The 24,814-nt window shown below is 32.1% G+C and overlaps 2 protein-coding genes across 6 annotated transcripts in view; one reads left to right on the top strand and one right to left on the bottom strand.

Annotated features, from left to right (window-relative positions):
• The window catches only part of LOC148627362 (mitochondrial inner membrane protease subunit 2-like), a 19,681-nt gene extending 4,448 nt beyond the window's left edge, over window positions 1–15,233 (top strand). Inside the window, exons 3-6 of the mRNA XM_088571784.1 lie at window positions 715–815; window positions 12,770–12,835; window positions 13,166–13,265; window positions 13,844–15,233. Of these exons, the coding sequence (XP_088427910.1) occupies window positions 715–815; window positions 12,770–12,835; window positions 13,166–13,265; window positions 13,844–13,987 (411 nt within the window). The 3' untranslated portion in view covers window positions 13,988–15,233. The remainder of the gene's footprint in view (window positions 1–714; window positions 816–12,769; window positions 12,836–13,165; window positions 13,266–13,843) is intronic.
• LOC148627361 (uncharacterized) lies at window positions 6,340–24,814 on the bottom strand. Of its 5 annotated transcripts, none has more exons than XM_088571729.1 (2): window positions 24,661–24,814; window positions 6,340–9,459 (listed from the first exon to the last, which is right to left on the bottom strand). In XM_088571729.1, the coding sequence occupies exon 2, from the start codon at window positions 9,191–9,193 to the stop codon at window positions 7,100–7,102; it is 2,094 nt and encodes a 697-aa protein (XP_088427855.1). In that variant the 5' UTR covers window positions 9,194–9,459; window positions 24,661–24,814; the 3' UTR covers window positions 6,340–7,099. The 5 variants fall into 5 exon arrangements, with proteins under 5 accessions (XP_088427855.1, XP_088427837.1, XP_088427826.1 ...); XM_088571711.1 differs by lacking the exon at window positions 24,661–24,814 and adding an exon at window positions 11,302–11,450; XM_088571700.1 differs by lacking the exon at window positions 24,661–24,814 and adding an exon at window positions 10,980–11,439.

The raw sequence follows: 24,814 nt of genomic DNA, 5'->3' as shown, positions 1-24,814 counted from the left end.
TGAAATATTGCTGCTTGGGCGTTAAACCCCAACAATCAATCAATCATGCATTTGTTTTGGTGATTTGGAACACAAGATTCAGAAATAGCAATAACATTACATATTACATGTATTGCCCACAAATGCAAATTGGCTGCCCTTAATTACTTTCTAAATGTAAACAGTGATAATTTGATACTCGGACTTTCATATACAACATTTTAGAGAATGATACAGCATCTACAGTATTTAACACAGAAAAGCAAAATGTCCTGAAAACAAGGTCTTCGTTTTGAAAATGTATTTTTTTTTCTATTTGGATTACATCATTAGAATAAAGAATATCAAACATTCAGGTTTTGAATCACTGACAGATATAGTATTACTCAAGTTGAACAGTATAATTTTGGCTACTAAACTGGGAGAAATCTGGCTGTAATTGGAAAATTTACAACATTGTATCAGTTGAGTTGTTTCCCTTCTGACTGTTTGTAGTGACTCAGATCTTTTTTTCAGCAGTTTTAAGTATATTAATTTTTTAATCTGATTTAATTATGGAGGTTTTTCCATTTGCTTTTAAGAATCAATTACATTTGTATCTGTCATGGATAATTTCTTTGTGCCACAGACCAAAGTATTTTAGGAACATTGTTTTTACTCTATTACATCTGTAATTCTTATAGAGAAATTAATATTTTCGATAAGATTTTATTGATAATCTGGGGTATTTTACAGCCTACTCTGAACCCTGATTATTCCAAACATGATATAGTACTCCTTAGCAAGTGGGCAGTAAAGAACTATGAGGTGAAAAGAGGAGATATTGTTACATTGACGTAAGTTAGATAAGTTTTAATTGTAAAATACAATTTTATAGTGCTATATGGTGTATTTATAGTATTGTTCTGTAGTACATATCTTTACCACCCTCAGCTAACATAACTCTTCCTCTGTAGGATACTAGAATTGGTATGAGCTGGTTTGTTTCGAGAGAAAAACTGAAGACACTTTACCTGGTCTATACTTTTTTATTCTCTTTACACAGTGCTCTCTAACATTTTCTTTTTGTTTTTGTATGTTGTCGTTGTTTATCTGAATTTTTTTCACATGGTCTTTGCCCTTTGAATTTTAAAAAAGATATTCCTTTATTCATGAGTTTGTCTTTTATTCCGTATTCATCTAAATCTTGAATTATTTTATCAATATAACATTTTCCCAATTCAGTATTCTAACATCTTCAAATTCTTGTATATAATAAATAAATCAAGTTTTTGATGAACTGATAACTAATGTATTTCTTACTGTATTTAGACATGATGTTCTTTGGTACCATTAGAGTGATATATTATGGCAGTACACACTATATAGCAGTATTATAATTTCTATTTAAGTTAATGATAGAGGCAGAAAAAAAAAAAAAACCTCAAAGCTACCAAAAGTGATACTGTGATGGTAAAACTTTAGAATAAATCAGTATTTGACCATCCTTCAACTTTATTACAATGTCAATATATTGAATACAAAAGCATCTACATGTACTTCATTATATTTGGCTATGAACTATGTAAAATTGTTTTCTTCACACAAAGTAAAACAATGCCTCCCATCCTCTTTTATTTTATTAAAGAATACTTGAAAATCAAAAAAATAATTTTGAAAGGCCTAATTCTCATCTTGGTCCATGTTATTCAAATCTATCCTGAAAGAGGAGCATAGTGCCTCTCTGTGCTTTAGATGCCTATTGTTATTCAGAGCATACAAACATCCAGCATGTAAGTCATAACATTCTCTCCCTGGTACTTGCAAAAAGTATATGGTGATTTTTGTATCTGCTTTTTTATCTGTCTGTGTATTAATTTCAATTAAGGTTTCCATTGAATGCATTTTTAAAGACTCCAGCCTTTCCATAATTAACATTACAATGTATTACATCTCCTATTTTATGGTTTCCATTTGAAGAATGTATTTCTGACTTACCCATATTTTGTGATATTGTACACTTGATATTTTTAATTACAAAGTGATATTGCACAGCTGTTTACATTCATGATGATAGTGTTTTATGTAGCAAACAGTCAAAGTGAATATCAATTTGTCAAATATTTTTAAAAAGGGCATTCAAAAACTAAATACATAAAAAAGTGGTTATACTTGATTCTGACAAATTCAATTATACTTGATTCCAACAAATTCAATGTATACCAATATATATATTTTTTTAATGTGATAAAGAGAAAGTCACTCAGTGGGAAATTCTTAAAATTTCTACATAGAAAAAGAATAAAACATTTCTGTCAGCTTGGTTCATGCAATATCATGTTTTATTGGACACTTAAAAGATATTTCAACCTCAGCCATTGGCTTGGTTCTTATTTATTTTAAGTGTTTCATAAAACATATCACATGCACTGAACTGCCATAATTGTATACAGTTACATGTAAGTTAACAATAACATGCATGTCAGTTTGATGATCAATATTTTTTTGCAGAAGTTATGGCCCTTTTAATATTATAAAATATTGGAATGCTGTTGAAATTACTTCAGGGAAGGGGGCTTTCTTTTTCTTCCTTGTTCAACAAAGAATTCAATGATTTCTTAAACAACAAGAAATCAGTCTTGGTACTGGTATAATGACATACTGTAATTCCAGAATTTATTGCTTGCATTGCTTTTTGTGAGATTGTAATTTTATGAGAAAATGCAATTGTAATTTTTACCTCACCTGGTCATAGGCCAATTTTTCAAAACTCTTTTCCTCTGAAACTACTTAACCAATCAGAACCAAACTTGATTTGAATGTTCCTTAGGGTATTCTGCATAGAACATTCAGGGATTTTTGATCCTAAGAAAAACATGGGTGCCATTTCTAAAAACAGAACATAAGTGTCAGACAGAAGTTTTTTGCATATATCTCCAAAACTGTAAAGTTTAGCCAAATTCTGACATGGGTAAAAGTGTTCAGCATGATGAGATCAATCTCTTGTCAAATTTTCATTTTTATCTTAAGACATGTGTGAATTTTTGCCCCTTTTCAAAGTTTTTGTCCTATTTTTAATGTTATTTCTTTCAAAAGTCTTCTCCTCTGAAACTACTAGACCAATCAGATCCAAACTTTGTGTGAATGTTCCTTAGGGTGTTCTGCGTAGAACTGATATGGGAACTTTGATCTGTTGAAAAACATGACCGTTGTTACTAAAAATAGAACATACAGGTCAGACAGAAGTATTTCGCACATATCACCATAACCATTTGGTTTAGCCAAATTCTGATGAGGTCTATCTATGGTAGAATTTTCGTTTTAATTTGACAAGCCATGTTGGAATTATTGCCCTTTATAGATGTTTCTTAAGGTGTGCTGCATAGAACTGATGTGGGGATTTTTTTATCACCTGTACATCTGATCCATGCTCCCAGTTTTTTGTGGAGTCCAAGTTGCTCATTTACATTTGTTACTTTGTGTGTATTATTTTGGTTATTTTACGTTCTTTGTTCTGTTTGTCTGTTTTCCATGTCTGGTCTTTCTTGGATGTCCCTGGATTATGTTCTTATGATTTCTTCTAGAATCTTTGTTCCCTTGATTACTCTTTCTCAAAAACCATCAGGTTTAGCCAAATTCTATCAATTCTTGAAATGATCCTCATTAAAAGACCTACAAAAGTCTGCGTTGGGTCAAAGTTGGCAGAGTTGTAAGAGTTATTGTGTTTGAAAGGTGAAAAATGACATTTGTTTTTACAATTTTCAATATCTTGAATACTATGATAAATAGGAACTTTCTGTTGCTGAAATGATCCTCATGATTGGGCCTACAAAAGTGTGTGGAGATCAGAGTTGTCAGACTACTCTTTGTTAGAGTTGTTGCCCTTGAAAGCAGAAAAATGATGTTTGTAGCAGTTTTCAGCCAATATCTTGAAAACTGTAACAGATAAAAAGGAACTTTCAATTGATGAAATGATCCTTATGATAAGGCCTACAAAAGTCACTATTTAGTTGATGTTATAAGTTGTTCCCTTTTTTTATTTAACCTTGAGAGGCAAAAGAGTAATCAAGGGAACCAAGGTTATAGGGTTAATCAAAAGAATATAATCCAGGGACAAAGACCAGACATGGAAAACAGACATACACAACAAACAACATAGAGTAACTAAAATCATACATACAAAGTAACTAAAATCATACATGCAAAGTAACAAAAACAAATGAGCAACCCGGACTCCACTAAAAACTGCTAGTATGGACCAGGTGCACTGGTAGGGTAAGTGTCCTCTGCTTTTCTAGAAACACCTGCCGAGTTGCTCATAAAAAGTCAAGACCAGGGTAGACAAAAGAGGAAAGGAAAACTATGACACTTTGAACAAATCACTTTCATGGCACAGATGGATACACCATAACGATCCACGAGTTGATGATGACGCCGATAAAACATTTGTAGTGATGACTTCAATCTTGTAGCAACATAACCTTGCTCCAGGAGCTTATTTGTTAGAATTTTAGTGCGATACAAAAAGTCTGCATAGTCTCTGCAAGCTCTGGCATAACGTATGAGTTGTGATATGAACACTCCATACGCAGGTGCTGAAGGGATGTTGCTACAGATGAAAGGAAAGTTGACAATTTTGAATGAAAAGTCATCAAGTTTGTCGTAAAGTTTGGTCAATAGTTTTTCTTTACCATCGATTTCTAAGTGTAGGTCAAGATATGAGGCTGACTTCACAGTGTCTGTAGTATCCTTTATCTCAAGTTCTTTGTGGTAGATGTGATGTGTTAAATCCCCAAAATTAGGATTGTTTAAAGATATGTCTTCTATATAGCGGATACTGAGATTAAAGGATCTAGCTAAACGATATTCTTTCTTTCGGATCAGATCAGCTATAAAGTCAGCCTCATAAGAGTGAAGGAATAGGTCAGCAAGTAGAGGTGCACAATTTGTTCCCATTGGAATGCCGACTGTTTGTTGAAAAACGCGTCCACCTCACTGGACAAATATGTTTTCAATTCAAAATTCAAGCATTTTGTACACATCTTCTGTATATTTGGAAGATGATTTGGAATTATTTTTTACAAAGTATGAGTAATCTCCACCAAGAACTATATATTTGTATCTAGGTGTACCATCTTTTTGGGAAAAACAACGATGTATAATGTTTTTAAGTTGGGATTTTAAATGAGTATGTGGAATAGAAGTATACAGTTTTGAAAAATCATAGGTTTTAATGCTATTATATTCTGATAATAGTCTTGAACTGATAGTCTCCAAAAGATTTTTGGAATTTTTCAGGATCCACATTAAATTAATAACACTAGGCGAAAGTTATGTTTTTTTGCAGTTTTTATTCTAATATTTTGAATACCATAATTGATAAAAAAAAAAAAATATTTAAAAAAAACTTTCAAGAGATGAAATGATCTTTACATAAAGGCCTGCCAAGGTATTGTTTCCCTGTTTGAATTATGGCCCTTGAAATGGGAAAAAATTATGTTTTGTACAGTTTTATACCATTATCTTAAAACTCATTATAGATAGAAAAGAACTTTCAATTGCTTGCATTATCTTCATGATATGGCCTACAAAAGCAGCAATTTGGTCTTAGTGTAGGACAACTCTTTGTTAGAGTTATGGAAAGGTGAAAATGATGTTTCTTGCAGTTGTTTTTATCCAATATCTTGAAAGCAATAATAGAAACTGGTAGAAAAAAAAACTTTTGTTTGATAAAATGATCTTAACCACAAGACCTACAAAAGTGTTTATGGGTCTAAGTTGTAGGACAACTCCTTGTCAGAATGATTGCCCTTGAAAGCAAAAAAAAATGCACCAAGTAAGAGGTTAAGGCTCTTGAGAGCCTTTAGTAGCACTCTTCTTTGAATAAACAAGTTTACATCACACAGTGCTCACCTTTAGCCACACATTTCTTGTTTCAGGCTAGTTGAATCCTATACCTATACAGTTCTCTATTATTCGGGCTAGTTGTTGAGAATTCTTAAGGAAAGGACTTCATCACAGAAACCCTTTTTTTAAAAAATAGAAACAAGTATCATTTGAACAACATATTTTTCTCCCTCTGACGTTTGAAATAACTCCTGTACAAGTTATTGTCCTGTTAACCAAGCAAGTCTTCACTGTTCTAAGTTATTATTTTTTATTCATCACATTTAAATTTCACATTTGAATTAGCTGTATATAGTAAATCAAGGATGAAATTAGATGAAGTATTGATATTACAAAAAGTGCAAAAAAATTCAAACCATTTTCAGGTATGTTACAATTAACAGACACATCTTTCACTCAATAGATATGTTTGAAAAAGATATAGTAGGGTTATATATACTTCCCTCTATATCCCATAGACAATAATATCCCAAGTTTCTATTGAAATTTTCTTTTATTTTGTAGAAATCAGAAATACAGTAATTTATCATGTATAGCTTGCATTTTGTTTTGAACAGGAAATGGACTTTCATAATGGTGTAAAATACTGTTCTTGTGCTAATTTAGACTGAAAACGAGTTCATTATTTGGTATAGATATACATTTCAAGTTGAACACATAATTGCCCTATAATAGGTACATAAATATTATAGTAATACTGATTAGGTAAATTTTTTGATTTGATTTCAATTTTAAATTAAGATACAGCAAAAACAAAACAAGGAACACTTGAACACAGTAGTAATTATAAATAACTGCATAACTTATTAATAATTATAATTCAGAAATGTTTCTATAAATTTTGGTGTGATTATAATTATAACTTGTTAACAAAGTTGAAACATTCTTTATACTTCAATTTTATTGGAATCCAGTCCAAGTCAAATTCAAAATGATATTTTATTTCATGGACCAACCGAAAGTAATTATGTCAAAGTATCAAACCAGGTTATACCAAATAATCTGCTGTGATTAAAGAGAACTAACCAACCAAAATGCTTGTTACAAATCATAATAAATCATGACAGTTTAGTTAGCACTTCAACAGTGTGATTAAACAAGTACATGTATTTTTGCTATCAATATGTATATTGAATGACGTTTTTATGCGTACATAGTACACATTGTGGAAATACTAATCACGAACTTTTATTTTCCAAAACGGTTTTGAAAGAAAGAAAATGAAACTTTTTGATTATTCTTGAGCTCTGATTAATGAAGTTCTCGATGAACACATATAAGGGCTCGGTTGATAGACGTTTTCAAGTGGAATTTGTGTCGCTACAAATGTGTCTTCTTCCTCTGTCGATTCGTAGTTTTGTTTTCGTTTAAAGCGTCTAACGACCAATATAACGCATACTACTATAAACAACATTGCGAATATAGTTATAACAGCAGCGACAGCTTTCCTGTTGACGGAAGTTATACCCGGAAGATAGTCTAAAGCTTTTCCTGACGTAGCATTGACGCAGTCCACTGGATACGTTTCTGTTGAGTAGACGTACACTATACAAAACTCATAAGAAGTATACGATTTTAAATTAGAGAAAGTATATGTCCTTGAATGTGGGCTTAAGTGAATTATTCTGTAATGTGGCTTGTTTTTAGATTCCCTGTAATGTATTTGATAATCAGAGATCATTGATAGGTACTTCGTGCCGTTCCAAGTAATTGTAATGTAATTTAGTGCAGACGGTATGGCGATAATTCTTAAAGGCTTATTGATTACTGTTACCATCGTCTCGCTAATATCATAGCCATCTGTGTTTGTGGCTTGACAGGCATATAATCCTTGATCAGACTCCTGTAAGTGGCGAACGATCAATGTACAACTTTCCTTAACTTCGATTCTTCCATCGTATTTCTTATTATGGTTTAATAACGTCCCATTTGGCAGCATCCATGTCAGATTTGGTTTTGGAATCCCGACTGCGTGGCATTCTAGTCGCAATTCCTCCCCGACACTCATTTCGTACTTTTTTGCGTAAATTGGAATTGTTGTTGGCCCACAGGTTCGTGGGATTGAATTATTAGGAAGACTAGCTAGTTTTTGTCCAGTTTTCTCGGCTGGAGTGTAGCACACCAACATTTCGCCATCGTACATTATTGGAGTTTTCTTTGCAAGTTTGATATCATTTACCATCCAATCTAAATTACAATCACAATGTAACAGATTACTATAAAAATGGCAATTTTTGATTGATGGCAGACTTTGGATAACTTCATGTGGAAGTACTCGTAACCTGTTGTTATGGATGTACAAACTAGTCAGTTTCGGAATGTTATGAAATGCATTTGGGTCTATGAACACTAGCTTTTGATTGTCATGAAGCTGAAGTTGACGAAGGTTTGTCAAATTAACAAATGAGTTATACTCGATGACCGTAAGATGTGGCATGTAGCTCAATGAAAGCACCGTTATATTGAGATTGCAGAATGTCTTTGAATCTAAACGGTAAATGGGATTACCATCTAGATTCAGTTTCCTTAAATTCGGAAGTTCAAAGAACGCCCGCCAAGGAACTGACAGAAGATTATTTCCTGAAATGATCAGTGTGGCAAGCTTTTCAAGACCGAAAAATGCTTCAGTATCGATTGCGTGAATTCCATTGTCACTGAGATTTATGGTGTCAAGTTGGTTTGGGGTATCAAAAGTTCCATTTTTAATTAGTCTCAAACCATTTTTTGATAAATAGAGCCATTTCAATGATGGCATACTAACAAACCATTGATTGTTCAATGAATAGAGATCATTATCGTCAAGATTTAGACGCTGAACTTCGTTAAGACCCCCAAAGGCATGATTCTCTATATACCGTAATCTATTCTGAGACAAGTCTAGATCCGTTAAGTATTTCAAGCCAGAAAATTGGCCATTGACCAGCGTACTTATTGAGTTACTTTGCAAGTTGAGGCTCCTCAATTGAATAAGCTTCTGTAGTTGTTTGTCAAACCGAGTGACTTTGTTATTTGAAGCATCAAGATATTCCAATTTTCTCATACGAGGCGGGAGTGAAAGATCACGTATTGTATTACTCGATACTATTAACGCTTGAGTAGAGGTAGAAATATTTTGTGGAACGCGAGTTAACCCTGCTCTCGTACAATTAACAATTTTCATCACTTTTCTAAAATTTTCTGTGTTGAGCTTTCCAATATAACAAGCGCATTTTACAGGACATTGAACATTCCAATCCATTCGAGCTGACACTGTAATGAACAATTCCAACAGAATCACAAAGCTTACGATTAATCTTCTACGACTGCCCTTTCTAAAGGATGAAATCATGTTTTCCCGTACTTTTATAATCACATGGTTGAAGTCATTGGACGCTTCCTATCTTCAAAATGGAGATTATGCCAGCAAGTTGATTGACAAAGTAGTTACAGCAGTCTGTTTTAGCATTATTGCCTTAGTCAGTTTTAGATAGATTCTCTCAACGTTACATAATTCTCTCACTACTCTTCGATTGATAATATGATGTATCTTATCTAAAGTCGCAACTGTACATTTGCTTCTTTATTCGATTTTGCCCATGGGAAGGTGTGTTGAATCTGAAAAAAATATATATATATGGAGTTAAAAGAGACTGTACAAAAAGACTTTTTAACGAACCAACTTTCTGGTACGTCGTCTTAGTCGAGCCGCTAGGTACGGACCTGTCCGGCCAATAATGGAACAGGAATCTGTGGTTCTGGTGGAACAAACCAATGAAAACACATTAACTGTAAATTGTGTATTTAATCTTTTATTTACTACCCACATATCCACGAACAACCGTCCTCGAAAAGTACTAGCTACCCAGAGATTAAATGTATGGGTTAAAAAGGCTTCTTATCTAAACATCTCTGTGATGGGCCATCATTAGATTATGTCTCTACTCTGTTATGTGGATATAACATGATTAATGTTTGCAAATTGGCTTTTCATGTTGTTCGTTACTTTGATTATAAATACAAGGGATTTGTTTTGAAAAGTCATTTTGAGAATGAAGGCGGGCATGTGTTTCATTGATTTTTGGAAGGCTACATATGTATTAGTGAAGAGAGGTAAAGTTTAAATACATGTTGAGCTTTGTATTGGATATCTTTTGTAAGAATGGTATGTTATTCAAAATTTATTATTGCTACGTTGACTTGTAGGTTTTCTTTTTCAAGTCAGCCAACACATTATTGCTTACCGGATTTGGGCTTGGTCGGTTGAGTATCCTGAACATGAAAACTGTGGCAAAAGTTTAGATTAAAATTAAACCATTCTGTAATGTATAACCAGTATCCCATCACAATTTAGTTATGTTGAAAGATAAACAATAAAACGTAAAACGAATTTTTGGTTTATAAAGCATGACATGAAACTTAATTTTGATAAGAATTAGAATACTGAAGAGAGATATATATAGGGGGAAATAACAGACACGTTTCAGGGGCGGATCCAGGATTTGAGTTTAGGGGGGGGGAGCGTAAATTGAATTAAATGCCGTGCAAAGCAAGGCAAAAAATATCATGGGGTGAAACTTGCGGTAATTTTTTTTTCTTACCGATTTAGATTTAAATTACGCCCGGTACACCAGTCCTTGGATCCGCGCCTGCGTTTCTTTAATCATGTATGGCATATTGTCATATCTATACAGTTGTCACAAAATGGTGTCACGTGAAATAAACATCGTATAAAAGCAATTTACTAGTATTACACCTATTTGTTTGATATTATCAACAAAACGTCGATTAATTTAATTGGAATTGCACTCAAGAGTTACAATCCATTAGCAAATTAAACATTTATTATTTATGGTGTTATGCAACCCTGTTTATGTAATTTTTAAAAGAGGAAAATGGCATTTTTTACCGGAGACTCGAGGGCTCAACAGTTCAGTGGCAGTAAGGTAATAATAACAGAACTGGTGTTCAAAATTGTTATGTGCGTGATGCAGTTGTAAGTATAAATTTGACAAGTTTCAGTGTTTCAATGATATGTTTCACTGAAAGCTTAGTTCAGTGGTAAACTATTCCGGTGATAATTTTTTTTTTTTGCAATTTGCAAGATTTTTTCTCAGAATTTGAAAACATTAACTAACCTTTAAGTATGAGAAGAGTAAAATCCAAAACAAAATTGGTATCGAATGAACAGTCACGCAATACTAGTGAATGAAAAATACAACTTCTGATATGCGAAATACATGAGATATCTCGTGCAACCCAGTGATAATAACCGATACAGGAATAGTGGAACAACTGTTGCAGACAAAATACTACTCTAGAAACTTAAATCAATATTTGAGATAAAATTCTCGTAACGTATAGCTCAGTTTTGTATATTTCCACCAGGGAATCGCGGCTCTTTTATTTTCTAAGAACAGTTCAAATGACGATTTTAAATCCAGAAACACTTCAGCGTACTTTTCAAATATGGATTCTTTGTTTGGCAGCCTGATGGTAATTGTAAAAGCCTGTCCGAAGATTTCCTGTCGAACAATACAGTTAAACAGGTCTTTAAGTTGTAAATAGCTGCAAAATAGATTTTTGAGTGCTTAATGGAACTATGCCAATAGAGATTATTGAGAAACTTTGTTCTCTGATTCGCTCATTTAGGTTATCAATGGAGTCCTGGTGTTATAAAGATAACCTGGTAATTGCCATGTAGTTCGATGCTCAGTATTTTGTATTTTTTGTTGTTGTTTGTTCGTTATTACTAGCAGTATAAAATGATTGAGTTCAATCAGAAAGTCATGTCGATTTGTTATGGTGCTTTGATGTAGTTAATTTGCACGTTATATGGTCACTGTAGCCCTTAATGGTATCCTTAATGAACGAAATGTCATTTTGTTGTATGGGCGATTTTAAAAGTGTTTCTACCGAGCTGCTTTATTTCTACAATGATTAGGTTAATTTGGAACGAGTTGTACACCATTAAATTTAGAGCCCATTTTTATGATTTATAATATGATGGTTGTATGATAGAATAACTTGCGATATTACTGTACCCATTATATATTAAATTTCTCTGTTGGTCAGGAATTGTGTTTAAAGATGATAAATTTTGTATTATTTTCCTATGTATGTCGAACTGTGGTTTGGCAGACTGCACATTCAAAGATATTTTGGCTAACTTGAGCATGTATATGACAAAACGCATGTTTCGATATGTGGAAAATACAAATGAATAAAAGAGAATTGACAATACAATGCAAAGATCTGGTATTTCTATTGTGCATTCGCTCACGCAATTGTATACTGATGCTAGAAGAAATCTCCGATCTATTCTAGTAGAATGATATATGGAAGCAAAGTGGCATTGAACATTTTGTTTTTATCTTGGGAATTCCTTACTATAATTAATCAGCATTATATTAACTCCAAATAGTGTAAAGTAAACTTCTTGAAAAAGAACACTTAGTTGTGTAAACCGTTTTATTTTCAATTGGTGTGTGCATTTATTTTAGATTCTTTGTAGCTTAATGAGTACCAGTAATGTAAAACATTTGTTTAAACGCCAAGTCTGTTAGTTATAACAAATACTTAGTATCTTATCGCACCAAATTGCAGTTTTCTAAATCATTATGAACAGTTTGCTCTAATGAATACAATTTACAACAGATAATACAGCAAAGGGTCTGTTTGATTCATTATTTTCGAAACAGGATACGCTCGATTGGATTACTGCAACCAGAAGAGTGTTAGATTTCTAATGTTGCACGAAGAAATAAATATTTCTTCTGAATGTCACGGATATGGTTAGTGCTAAGTCAAGTTATCTCTAGTCTTTTTGTAATTCAAATTTGCATGGTGTAAGTATGGCCGGACATAGATTATAAATAATTGAATACCAAAATTATTATTTTTTAAGCGTTTTTAACACCTTTTTCAGGAGTCCACGCAAGCCTGATGAAAATTTCATCAAAAGAATTGTGGGTCTTGAAGGCGATGTTATCAGGTTGTTATTATTAAGTAGAAATTGTCATGATACTGATTACGTTGTCAGAATAAAGAATAGATGAATAAGTTCTAATTTTAAATAGATTATCCTTAGAATTTAGAAGTAACACCACCAAACGAGGTGTACTTTATGTTGCCTTGATAATATACATTGTATTTCACATACTTTTCTCAGAAAGTAAATTTTTCATGGACAACAGATTAATTACTTATGATTTAGCTTTAATCCTGCACTTGTTAAATAGCGAGGTGATTGCTATCGAGGATATACATATAAATTGATACAATCTCTCTTATCTCCAGTGTTTTATTAAATTTCCTTCTACAGGCCCAGAAAAAAGAAAGACGGTGTACGAATTCCTAGAGGACATTGCTGGGTAGAAGGAGATAATGTGGAGCAGAGTGTTGATAGTAACAAATTTGGACCGGTAATTTGATTTTAATTTTACTAATGTAAAAAAAGTATTTTATTATATTTTGAGGGTGTTTGATATATCAGAACAAAATGATACGGTGAATATATCAAAGAGACATCAACCCGACGGTGGTAGAATTTGTAGACATACAGTTCAATAATTTATTTATTTCATTTCCTGGAAGGGTCTTAAATTAAAGGAAAGAAATTGTAGTTAATATTTTTATTAATACAATTCTTGTTACATTTTTGGCATACATATACAAAGTGAAAAAAAATCTCAACTTATATTAAAATCAATACCTTTCTTAGTACTTACATTGAGTGAATATGTGTAAGAATGACACATAATTTAACTGGACATAATAGATATAAGGAACGGTTATGGTGAAACATAAAGGCACCAGCGTTTACCTTAATACAAAATAGTAAATACTTTCAGAAATCACAAAAAGATCTTCAACAAGTGTAATTACAACTTCCGGTAAGTTCTTTAAGACGTTTAAATTTCCATAAGGTATATAATAACATCTTAGATTTGAGAAATTGTATTATTATATTATAGTAATGTTTTTTTGAATGTATTTGCAGGTTCCTCTTGGACTTATTTATGCCAAAGCTACAGCTATCGTATGGCCTCCTAGTAGAATACAGAGGTTAGAGACACGTGAATATCACGATGATAGATACTATGTGAAACAAAATCCTCATGTAACGTTATTCCCAGATCCATAGAACAACTTTTGTGTATTTATACATAATTTGTTTTGTGTTGTCGATTAAGCACAATTAAGGATAATTGTGCCTGTTTGTAAATGAATGTGAGATGAGAGTAAGTCTTGGTAAGAGTGTGAAGTATTAAAATATAAATGTGGATAATGCTTAAAATCCAGCATAGAAAACGATTTCATTTTTAGTTAAAAAATAATCATCCGAAACCCAAATGTTGTTGTGTTTATACTGATCATGTATTACTCAGGAAAACATGAAAATAGACGTTTCATTTGTCATAGTCCAGCGTGTTTTCTGCATATTTTTAAATCTTGTGTTGTTGATGGAGTTAAGAGTTACATATACTGGTATTTTTTTTATCATTTTTAACACTTAGTTCAAAGCAGAGATTATTGGTTTGACCCTTGTTTTTTCTCCTGATTTATTGTTATGATGTTGTAATAAAATGTTCTTATTGAAGTTATTGCTGGGTTAATATACAGAACATCGGTAAATAAATCTGATATAGTAAATTATTTTGTTATATAAATGTGCAAATATCCTACATCATTAGATATTAGTTCATCAAATGGTACAATCAATGCTATAATTGTGTTGACATATCAGCAGATAGCTTTCTTAAGGTGTCAATTTCAGGGCTTTCCTGTGTTGATTTTAATCAATTTACCATGATTTGATAAATGACTGGTTTGATTTGGTAATCAGGAAGGAAAATGACGTTTATAAGTTAAAAAATATTTATAATTGTGTTAGGAACAGTGAAAGCTGGTTTTGTTCCATGTTAAAAAACACTTTTCACTGATTGGTGGTATATTGAAATCACCTCGTCCGTCCGTCCGGCCGTCTGTATTTAATAGCAGTTAACTCAGCTCCCGATTGATGGATTCATTTTAAATTTTGTGTGTGACTTTATAAAGATATGGTATATGCTATTAGCGATTCGGGTGCTGTCCTATATGTCAACGTCTTTGTTTGTATGACAGCCATTTTTCGCTATATGGAATGATAGAAAAAATTTTCGAAGCAAAAATTACGGCTTCATATTGATGGATTGGTATCAAATTTGAAGTGATGCTACATATAGACAGTACGTACATTGTTTGTAATTTTGGGTGCTGTTCGATATCAACTTTGTGTACGAGTTGGGGAATCCTTAGCACGAGACAACGTGTACAGCATCATCGGATAAGCATTCCTTGTTTTCTTTGTGTTTGATTGAATAAAATGCTAGTATTCTAGGTAATATGAATAGTCCTGGATAGTCTTTTTTTCTTTCAGACTTAGTTTCGAATGTTATTGTCCAGTTTCAAAGCCTACTAAATCAAATTGCATTTTCATTGAACAACCCCATTAATGCAAGCAAAGTTATTAAAGCTATTTTATTACACAATATCACGTTGCGGTAATTAAACAAACACTGTTTTGCGGAATACGACTGTTTACTCTGTAATCAATTAGCAATTTATATATTTGTATACAAAAAGATGAAAGCAAGGCCATGTTCAGTTCTGATGACAACGAATGAACCGTTGTTTTATTTAATGATCGATTCAACCCATATTTCTGTAATTGATACCTGCAAATCGATGTAATAAAATACAAAAATATAAAAAAAAGATCATTGCACTGAACTAATGGTGTCAGGTAAAGTCCTATAGATTCTGATCAATGTGCTAAGTGCCCTCAATGACTGCTGTAGTGTTTGTTCTGTGCTATCTAATATCCCTGGTTTATTGAACTGGTTTATTGCGTAAAAATGTTTTTTTTTTTTTGTAATCCGCATAAAATAAAATCATAGTATTAAATTCCAGTTGTACTAAGCTTAAAATACTTTCTAATTGCGATTACATTTCCAATGATTTCTCAGATTCTCTGAAATATCGTGTTTCTTTTTTACATTAAAGGTTAAAAATTAGAAAGTATGTGCTAAAGAGGCAAAAAATCTACGAAACTGAAAAAGACAAAAGAAAAAGGAACGGATATGGTGAAACGTAACAAAAGCACCAGTGTACAACCTAAATACAAAATAGTAAATACTTTCAGAGGTCACCAAAAGGATTAGAACAAGTGTAACCACACCAATTACTAAGCCCTAATGCAGTTTTAAGAACTTCCGTTTATTATTGTGAAACTACGCAGACTTTTTGTATCGCGCTAGAACTCTAACAAATAGGCTTCTGGAACAGGGTTATGTTGCTACAAGATTGAAGTTATCACTACAGAAGTTTTTTTGTCGTCATCATGAACTCGTGGATCGTTATGGTGTATCCATCAGCACCATGAAAACTGATTTATTCAACGGGTCATTGTATTCCTTTCCTCGTTTGTCTACCCCGGACTTGACTTTTTATGAGCAACTCGGCAGGTGTTTCTAGAAAAGCAGAGGACGCTTACCCTAATAGTGCACCTGGGCCATGCTCCCAGTTTTAAGTGGAGTCCGAGTTGCTGCTTTTGTTACATTGTATGTATGATTTTAGTTACTTTAGGTAGTATAATACAGTTAGGTCATTTCTGAAAATTTGGTCTCATTTTGTTGAAATAAAGCTGTTTTGAGGCAGTCCACACAGAAATTTCTAGTGTTTTGTCATAAAACAAAGTGCATATTTTTTAAAACCTTGGTGTGTGGAGGTTCAAGTCATTTATAAGTAATTTAGTGATTATTCTAATAAAATCCAGTAGCCATGGTAACATACTGAAAAAATATTACTGAATTTTAGTACAAATCAGGAATGCCTTTCCAAAACTAACAGTCAAATACTATGTTTTATAAAATATCAGACACTCAGCACTACCACAAGACGAAAGCATGCATGGAGTAGGTGGAAAAGGGTAAAAATAATAAGACCGTTTTCGATTCATTCTCTCACAATTTTAATCCCAAAAGTTCGTGCAAAATAAGGTATTTTGAAAATCAGCCATCTAATGCTGAGGAGAGAGCCTAATACGGCAGGGGACTGAAACGTTCCGGATACCATTTTTCATTTAAATTACACCTGTTTACCATAACAAATATTACATCTGTCTATGTATAAATGCTTATCTACATTTAAACAATGTATCCACCAAATTTCAACTTTTAATTTTAAGTTTTACGAAATTTGACCGGGGTAACTTGGTGTGCGAAACAGTGCGCCTTAATATAAATGTATAGTGCACCTTTATGTTCTTTGTTGTGTATGTCTGTTTTCCATGTCTGGTCTTTGTCATTGGATTACATTCTTTTGATTACCGCTATAACATTGGTTCCCTTGTTTACTCTTTCTACACTCGGTGTCCGCCTCCGAACTGCTTCCGAAACGACAAACATACCAGTTCAACGAAATCTGCATTACATTTTACCCTAAATTTAAACAAAGTATAAAATCCCTGCTATATACAAAAACTAGAGGTTCTTTTACTTAGGACAGGTGCATAAGATCATACGACGGGTATGAACTACTTCTACTTTGGTGCGACTAAGGTCCCCTTACCTCTAGCAAATGCGAACAACAAAATACAGAAATTAGTTAAATTAAAAGAGGATGGAGGCAAATGTGAAAAAAAATTAAACTTGATAAACCATTCACAAAACAATAAACAATATTGAGTCGACTTTTAACTGTTAATGACATTCCAGATATAGACTTTAGTTGAATAGTTGAATAATGTGCCTCATCAAAGTTTATAATTAGAGCACAACTAATCTCATGTCAACGATTGGGTTCTAAATAGCAGGGTGATATCAATGCAAAGCACTAGGGAATTCATATTCAATCCAAAAACTGCCCTCTTTAGTTACTTCATAAATATATAACTATAACCCTTGTATTTTAATGTTCAATTAATTCCTTCAGCAATCAGGGACATTTTTGTGCTTTGTAAAGGATATTAGAATGGGTGGGAAATTCCTAAATGTATAAAATATCTGCAAGATGATTTGTATTTACGAATGATGTCTTCGATGAAAAATCGGGACAAATTTTAATAAGTTTATGAAAACGAAAACCTTGATATAGTTTTTCAATTATAAAGACTCATTAAAATCCTAAAAGAAATCGCACAAATGAATAAATCCGACATGCTTTGACATACAAATGTCAATTGAAGGGGCTTAGATTCTGTTAAAGAGATTGAATCCAAGTTCCAGGAAGCAACCCTGTCCATAATTTTTAACTTCATTCACGGACGGAAAGTTCTGACGGATATAGTAAGTTCTCTTGTGTGAGTTGCACAATCGTTAATAACCACCGAAACATCATCCAGATAAAAAAAATGTAATATATTATTTGTACTAAATGCTGCTCTGATAGATCTGATTCTAGATATAGATTGTGATTAATAAGGGTAAAGTCAGGCAGACGCGTATTTAAGCATAACTTGGCCAACACTAAAATATTTATGACAAAATCGTCGTCTACATGCAAGCATTATGACATGTAACTAATAGTTACCTTACATCAAAGCATGGTATGATCACTATACATAATATTACATCATAAAATCTATAGAATGACTTAATGATGACAAGCAGTGTCTAAAGCAATTGGTTACTTTGAAGTGACAGTGGAAGAAAAATGTAGACAAAAACTCACACGTTTTGTACCAAAAGAACAGACGCACAATGACTAAATAAGTGATATCAATAAATTTCCTTATTATGTGTAGCATTCTGATAACCTCTGTTTCTTCTCCGTACATAACTTAGATTGCTAGTGTTATTATATACAGAAATAGGCTGTCATATTACTGTCAGTTATCCATGTGATCTAGATTTATTTTTAATTCTGGCTTGCCATATCAAAGAACACTATTTACAGCAGAAACAATTTCTTCTGCAAAGGCGGTCAACGACGCATATTTCCATATGGAAAGATAGTTTCTTAAAAAACAAAAACTTGAATAAGTTCTGAGTAAACTAAGATATATCTACTTTTCAGTAAAAAATAGTAGATGATGATTAATTGAACTGTATTCATTTATTTATAATTCATTGTAAATACGAGTCTTCCCTAGTCTTCTGAAACTTTATGGACCGGTTCTTAAAAGAGTGCTATAAGAACAGAACTGTTGAAATTAATCAATTATGAAGTATTGTAAGGAAATGCATCATTTGCCTTAGTTTAAACCTTAGCTTTTATCTTATGAAAAATAATCTGAATTACTAGTAATCAGATAAAATTATGTTATACGAAAGTGGTCCAAATGAAAATCATTCTGTTCATCGAAATGTGTCTTTATGTATAAACGGTCAGCAAAATAGTCTTGACACTTCTCGTGTATTTTATTACTTTTTTGTCGTGGCCTTCCAGTGCTTACTTGTAGGTGTTCTATATCGAATATCATTGAGTATCAACAAATGTTGTAATCTTCATAATTTTTTTATTGAATGAATTATATGAACAGGTGTACTGGGAGATTGGGTCTAGATTTTTTCAATTGTAATCAACAATTATTGTATTTTACAACTGTAAAGAATTGGTAAAAGACCATTTTCTTTAAGTACAATATCATAATTATGAAAATTATAGGTATAATGGGAAATTAGTTGTAAATAGGGCATTAGGAGGAACGGCATTATGTTAATGTCTGTGTATATATAAAGTAAAATGAAAACTTTATCTTGTTCGAGTGTTTTTTTTTTGTATGTATTTATAAAATTAACACAGAAACAGTGGATTGTTTCTTTACTGTATAAATAACTATTTAACATTATCTATATTAGAAGGTTAGCGTTATGATACTTTGCATGGGTATAATTATAGATGCTGTTGACAACAACCCACATTCACAAATAATTTCCGTGAAGAAGACAATCATACCCACATGGAACTTTTTTTATTACTCTGGTAGAAATTAAATTGCATAGTAAAAGAAGACGTTAAAAAGATGGCAAATCAACATAATATATATCATACAATTTTTGCCATACTTCTTCATTGAATATGTATACGGTATAGGTCAATGACATTTTCCTTTACTTTGCGCAACTCATTCACTAAGGTTCGTTTTTTATGGATGCCCCTTATTTTTACAACATAATTGAACTTATTTAAAGTTTTCAAAGTACAATTGCGCTGAGTATGTTGATGGAGGCCAAATAGGTTAACATTCTAGTGATGGATACATTTGAACTTACTACGAATTATACCCAATATTTCCCGAGTGTCTAGTTGGAAACTATATTAATACAATTAAAAATTTAAAAAAAATTAAGACAAAGCAAAAAAAAAGAAAAATAAATAAATAAAAAAAACACCCCCCCCCTATAAAAGACAAAAAAAACCCCGAAAAACAAAAACAAAAATCACAAGAACTCTACAAACCGATTTTGATCTAATCGTTTTGCAGTTTTGCTTATGTACCCGCATTTGTAGGAATCTATGGCCTTTCTTCTTCTTGTCGTATAAGTCAGGTTTCTTGTCTGGTTGCCTTCACCTTACGCACTGTCTGGTACATGCGCATATAAATACACACACTTGTCAAAGGAATACATGACGTTTTAAGAAAGAAGAATTGACACCACATTCAAATGACTAATTTCAACTCTTTAACAATTAATTATTGTTGATATTCCAAGGTTGAATTATTCATTTGCGAACGTACTGAATGACACTTGATAATTACATAATTATTGTGAAACTAATCAATCAGAATGACAGAAAGGATGACGGATATCAAACAATAATCTCCCCCGTTAATCATTTTACTGGATATTGTTCCATAATATTAGGAATTTGACGTGGATCATTGTGCATCTGGAGAAAAGATATAACGTATCTCTTTTCAAATTAATCAATATTTTTCCATCATTCGGTTTTCGACACCAAAAGCAATTAGATTATTTTAATTATGAGGACCAATTGAGTCGTTATGAAACATGATTTTGACATGGATTTTTCTATTCAAAGAAAATGTTCCAAGAATCAACTATCCCATCAAAATATTTTGATCGAGAAAAAGTGCAACATAACACAGAATTTATGTACTGATTATGTACTTATCTTAAAAGAGTAACCAAGGGAACCAATATTTTAGCGGAAATCAAACGAATGCAGTCGAAGGGTAAAGACTAGACAGGGAGACCCACACAACAAAGAACATGTTATATCTACAATCATATGAAAGTTTTACTTTTTTTTGGTTCGACTAGAATTTTAATTGAAATCACGTATTCTTAGCTAAGGAATCACATTTCTGATAACCGTGATTGACATTTATGAGTAATCAAACGAATCAAAATTCTATCAGAAATCAAAAGAATGTAATCCAGGGACAACGACTAAATATGGAAAGCAGACAAACACAGCAAATATTAAGTAACATATGTTTTTTAAAGAGTAATCAAGGGAACCAAGGTTATAACGATAATCAAAGGCATGTAATCCAGGGACAAAGACCAGACATGGAAAACAGTCATACACAACAAAGACCATAAAGTAACTAAAATCATACATACAAAGTAACAAAAGCAAATAAGCAACTCGGACTCCCCTAAAAACTGGGAGCATGGACCAAGTGCACTGCTGAAATAGTCGAAAATATATTACATTCAGTTTTATACACCATTTTCAGTTTCAATGCATAAACTACCTTGTCCTCATACCCTCTTATTCACGGAACCAATTTATTAGTACAGTCAAATAATTTAAGACTGAAAAAGGTCGTTTTACGTTTAAGTTGTATTTGTCACAATATTATAAATCATAAAAGTTAGACATGTTATCTGAACATTTTTTCTTTTTTCAGAAGCCGTCAAATTAAGCCAGTCAAAAATTATTTCTTTAACTTACTTAAAATAATAAATACACCATATGTTTTTGAGGAATAGCTGAATGAAAATTTCCCCCCAAAAAAATAAGAAAATAATAAGAATCTGGATCAAAACGATTTTATGAAAATATAGAAGTTATTCTTTATTCACATATTATAATACAAATTGCTTTTTTATGTCTCTAATTCTATCGTTTCAACTTACATTAAACATTTGCTACCTATCTTGTATAATGAAGCTTTGAAATCAGTTGCTTTGTTTGTCTTTGATTGAGATAACAGGTTTTGAAGCAATATTTTTTGTAGTAATAGTTGTCCAATCATCACCTATAAAGATTGATTGCATGCATTACTACAATGTTCAGTTTTTTTTTATTCCACCCAATTCACTATTGATGTAGCATTAAATGGCATTTTATTGTTGATATTCGGTTAATACCTGGTTATAAATAACAGTTTTGGGATTTTCCAAAGATTGATTTGATTAAATATGATTTGAAATTATGAGTTTAATTGATCAACATTATTTTAGGCATACATTTTAAATTATTAGAATCCCTACGGTTTATATATTATGTCATTCATATTATGCTTTATACTTTTGAATAATTTTATTAGCAATGTTTGACAGGACACATACCTATCTTGCTATGTATTGTTTATATGTCTCAACAAAAGTTTTTATTTCAATTCACGCACGAACAATCAAAATGTCTGATGTTTTTAACTAATTATATCAACAGCTGACATTGATGACAGCATTGCTAAATTAAGTGATAGCATCGTAAACAAATAATTAATGTGTCCAACGACTGTTTTTTTCATTTCCAAAAACGAAGTGATATAATTAAAGATAAAAAAATGCTTTCTGCAAAAGTGTTGACAAATTGAAAATATTTGCTTTTGGTTACGCTACCAAATAGAGTAATAACGATAATATAAGAATTAGGCATGAATATTGGCCAAATGGAAAAAAGAACTAATATGTGCAATACTATAGGATAGAATCTGCCAATCTGTGGAAAATGAAATATACCTTTTCCTCCAGAAAAGTTACCTGTGTACATTATTTACTATCCGTCCAAAATGTTTTTAAGGTCTCTAAACCAAACAGTGGCCTAGGACAAACATTTTGCTGGTACTAATTTCGGGTTACAGAAGTGATTATGTACTTAATTGTATATCGTTAAGCTTCAACATAACACATTAGTATTAAAAGCAACTTTTTTTTTTTAAAAAAAAAGAGGACGCTTAGCTTACCAGGAGAACTGGTTCATGCTTCCAGTGTTTTTAGTGGACTCCGGGTTGTTCATTTAATTCTGTTTCAATGTGTGTGATATTTTGAATATTTCATGTTCTTTGCTGTGTGTGTTTATTTTCAGTGTCTAGTTGTTATTATTGGATTGTTTCTTTTCTTATTACAGTTCCAATTCTCGTTCATTTTTTTCATTAAGGCAAATGCGCTTGGATGCATATCAATAAATGAACAATTAGAAAAATGGTATACACTAGAATGTAATCATCCACATTTGTGGTCTTTATGATGACGGTGACAAAGAGTAATCAAGGTAACCAAGATTTGAGCAGAAATAAGAACATATTTCAAGGGTAATGCGAATTATTACAACAAGAAAAGCAGACACGCATGAAAGTACTAAAATAACAAGTACAAATAAATAAAAGTACATGAGCAAATCATGTGAACCGGTCGGTAGGCGTCCTTTGTTTTTTTTTATAGAAACACCAATCAAGTTGATCATAAAATGTCACGTGCGGGGTGTAAGAAATAAGCAAGTAAATCTATGATAAGATGAACAAATCGGATCTTACGATGCAAATGGATCCTATCTTGTAGCAAAATAATCTTGTCCAGAAGCTTAATTGTGAGAAATCTTACACGGCTCAAAAAAGTCCACTTAGTAACAGTAAGCTCCTGCATAACGTAAGTGTTATGATAAGAAAGGAAAGTTAACAATATGGAATGGGAAGTCATTATTATCGTTTGTTTTATATTTTGGTCACAAGTTTTCCTTTTCCATCGATCTCTAAGTGTAGATGGAGATATGAGACTGACTTTATAGTGTCTGCAGTGTTCCTTTTCTCAAGCTCTTATTGGAGTAAATGCGATATAAAAAATTCCCGAAACTAGAATCGTTAAAAGACAATACTTCATCATTATAGCGCAAACGCAGACCAAAGGATCTGGTTAAATGATGCTCGTCCTTTCGGTTCGAATCAGCCGTAAAGTCAGCACTATTTAGCCATGTGTAAACAGCATCAAGAACATAGAAAGTTTATAACATGATGATTTTAACTCTTCAATGATAAATAGATGATTTCGTACGAAAACTTGATAACAAATCAAACAACAACAGTTGTACGTGTAATGTTCAAAGCAAATCTCTGGAGTATAATTGTCTGAAAATTCTGGTTTTACGTAGTGCATATTAACTAGAATTCAAAATTGTTAATCTTTAAACCGTTTTAAGGGTTATGCGTATTATTTTAACTAGTGCAATATAATCAATATTTTGCAGTCCCGATACATAATATTACATATATCTACTGAAGGCATTAGATAATTTGCATAAGATATTATTCACATTTTTCCAAAAGTACGCACAAATGTTTTTGTATGCTTTAAACTAAGTATCAACTGTTTGGGCAATTTAATGTAGTTAGCTAATGATGCCTATATAAATTGTTAGAAATTTTAAGTATACAGATTTGTATAAAGGTTGTAGAAGTTAGCATACAAATTTAATTGAATTAGATAGTAGTTTTACACGAAACCCAAGCTAATGCGACATCCACAATATACTTAATACACATCTTTCTATTTACAATCTAATGTTTACTTTTTTTCAATTTTGATTTGTTCATAATAATACGGGTTATAAAAGAAATTAAAAAGAAAATCAACTGACCTTGTATGTCATATTCCTTTTTACACAAACTCCACAAGTAACAGTAATATTGGCAGATTCCAAGTAACGTTTGAATCAAAATCAAACATTTAATTAAATTATATATTAGGTTTTTAGATACACCACGTATCTGCGTAATTTTACATAGTACAGA

Source organism: Perna viridis, chromosome 1, assembly GCF_037379345.1.
Source record: "Perna viridis isolate PV_CMFRI_1.1 ecotype Kerala chromosome 1, ASM3737934v1, whole genome shotgun sequence".
Lineage (NCBI taxonomy): Eukaryota > Metazoa > Mollusca > Bivalvia > Mytilida > Mytilidae > Perna > Perna viridis.
This window is presented reverse-complemented; position numbering and strand designations above follow the sequence as displayed.

Bases quoted from the DNA above. Each gene is read 5' to 3' on its own strand.
- LOC148627361 (XM_088571729.1), bottom strand. From the start codon at position 9,193: ATGATTTCATCCTTTAGAAAGGGCAGTCGTAGAAGATTAATCGTAAGC.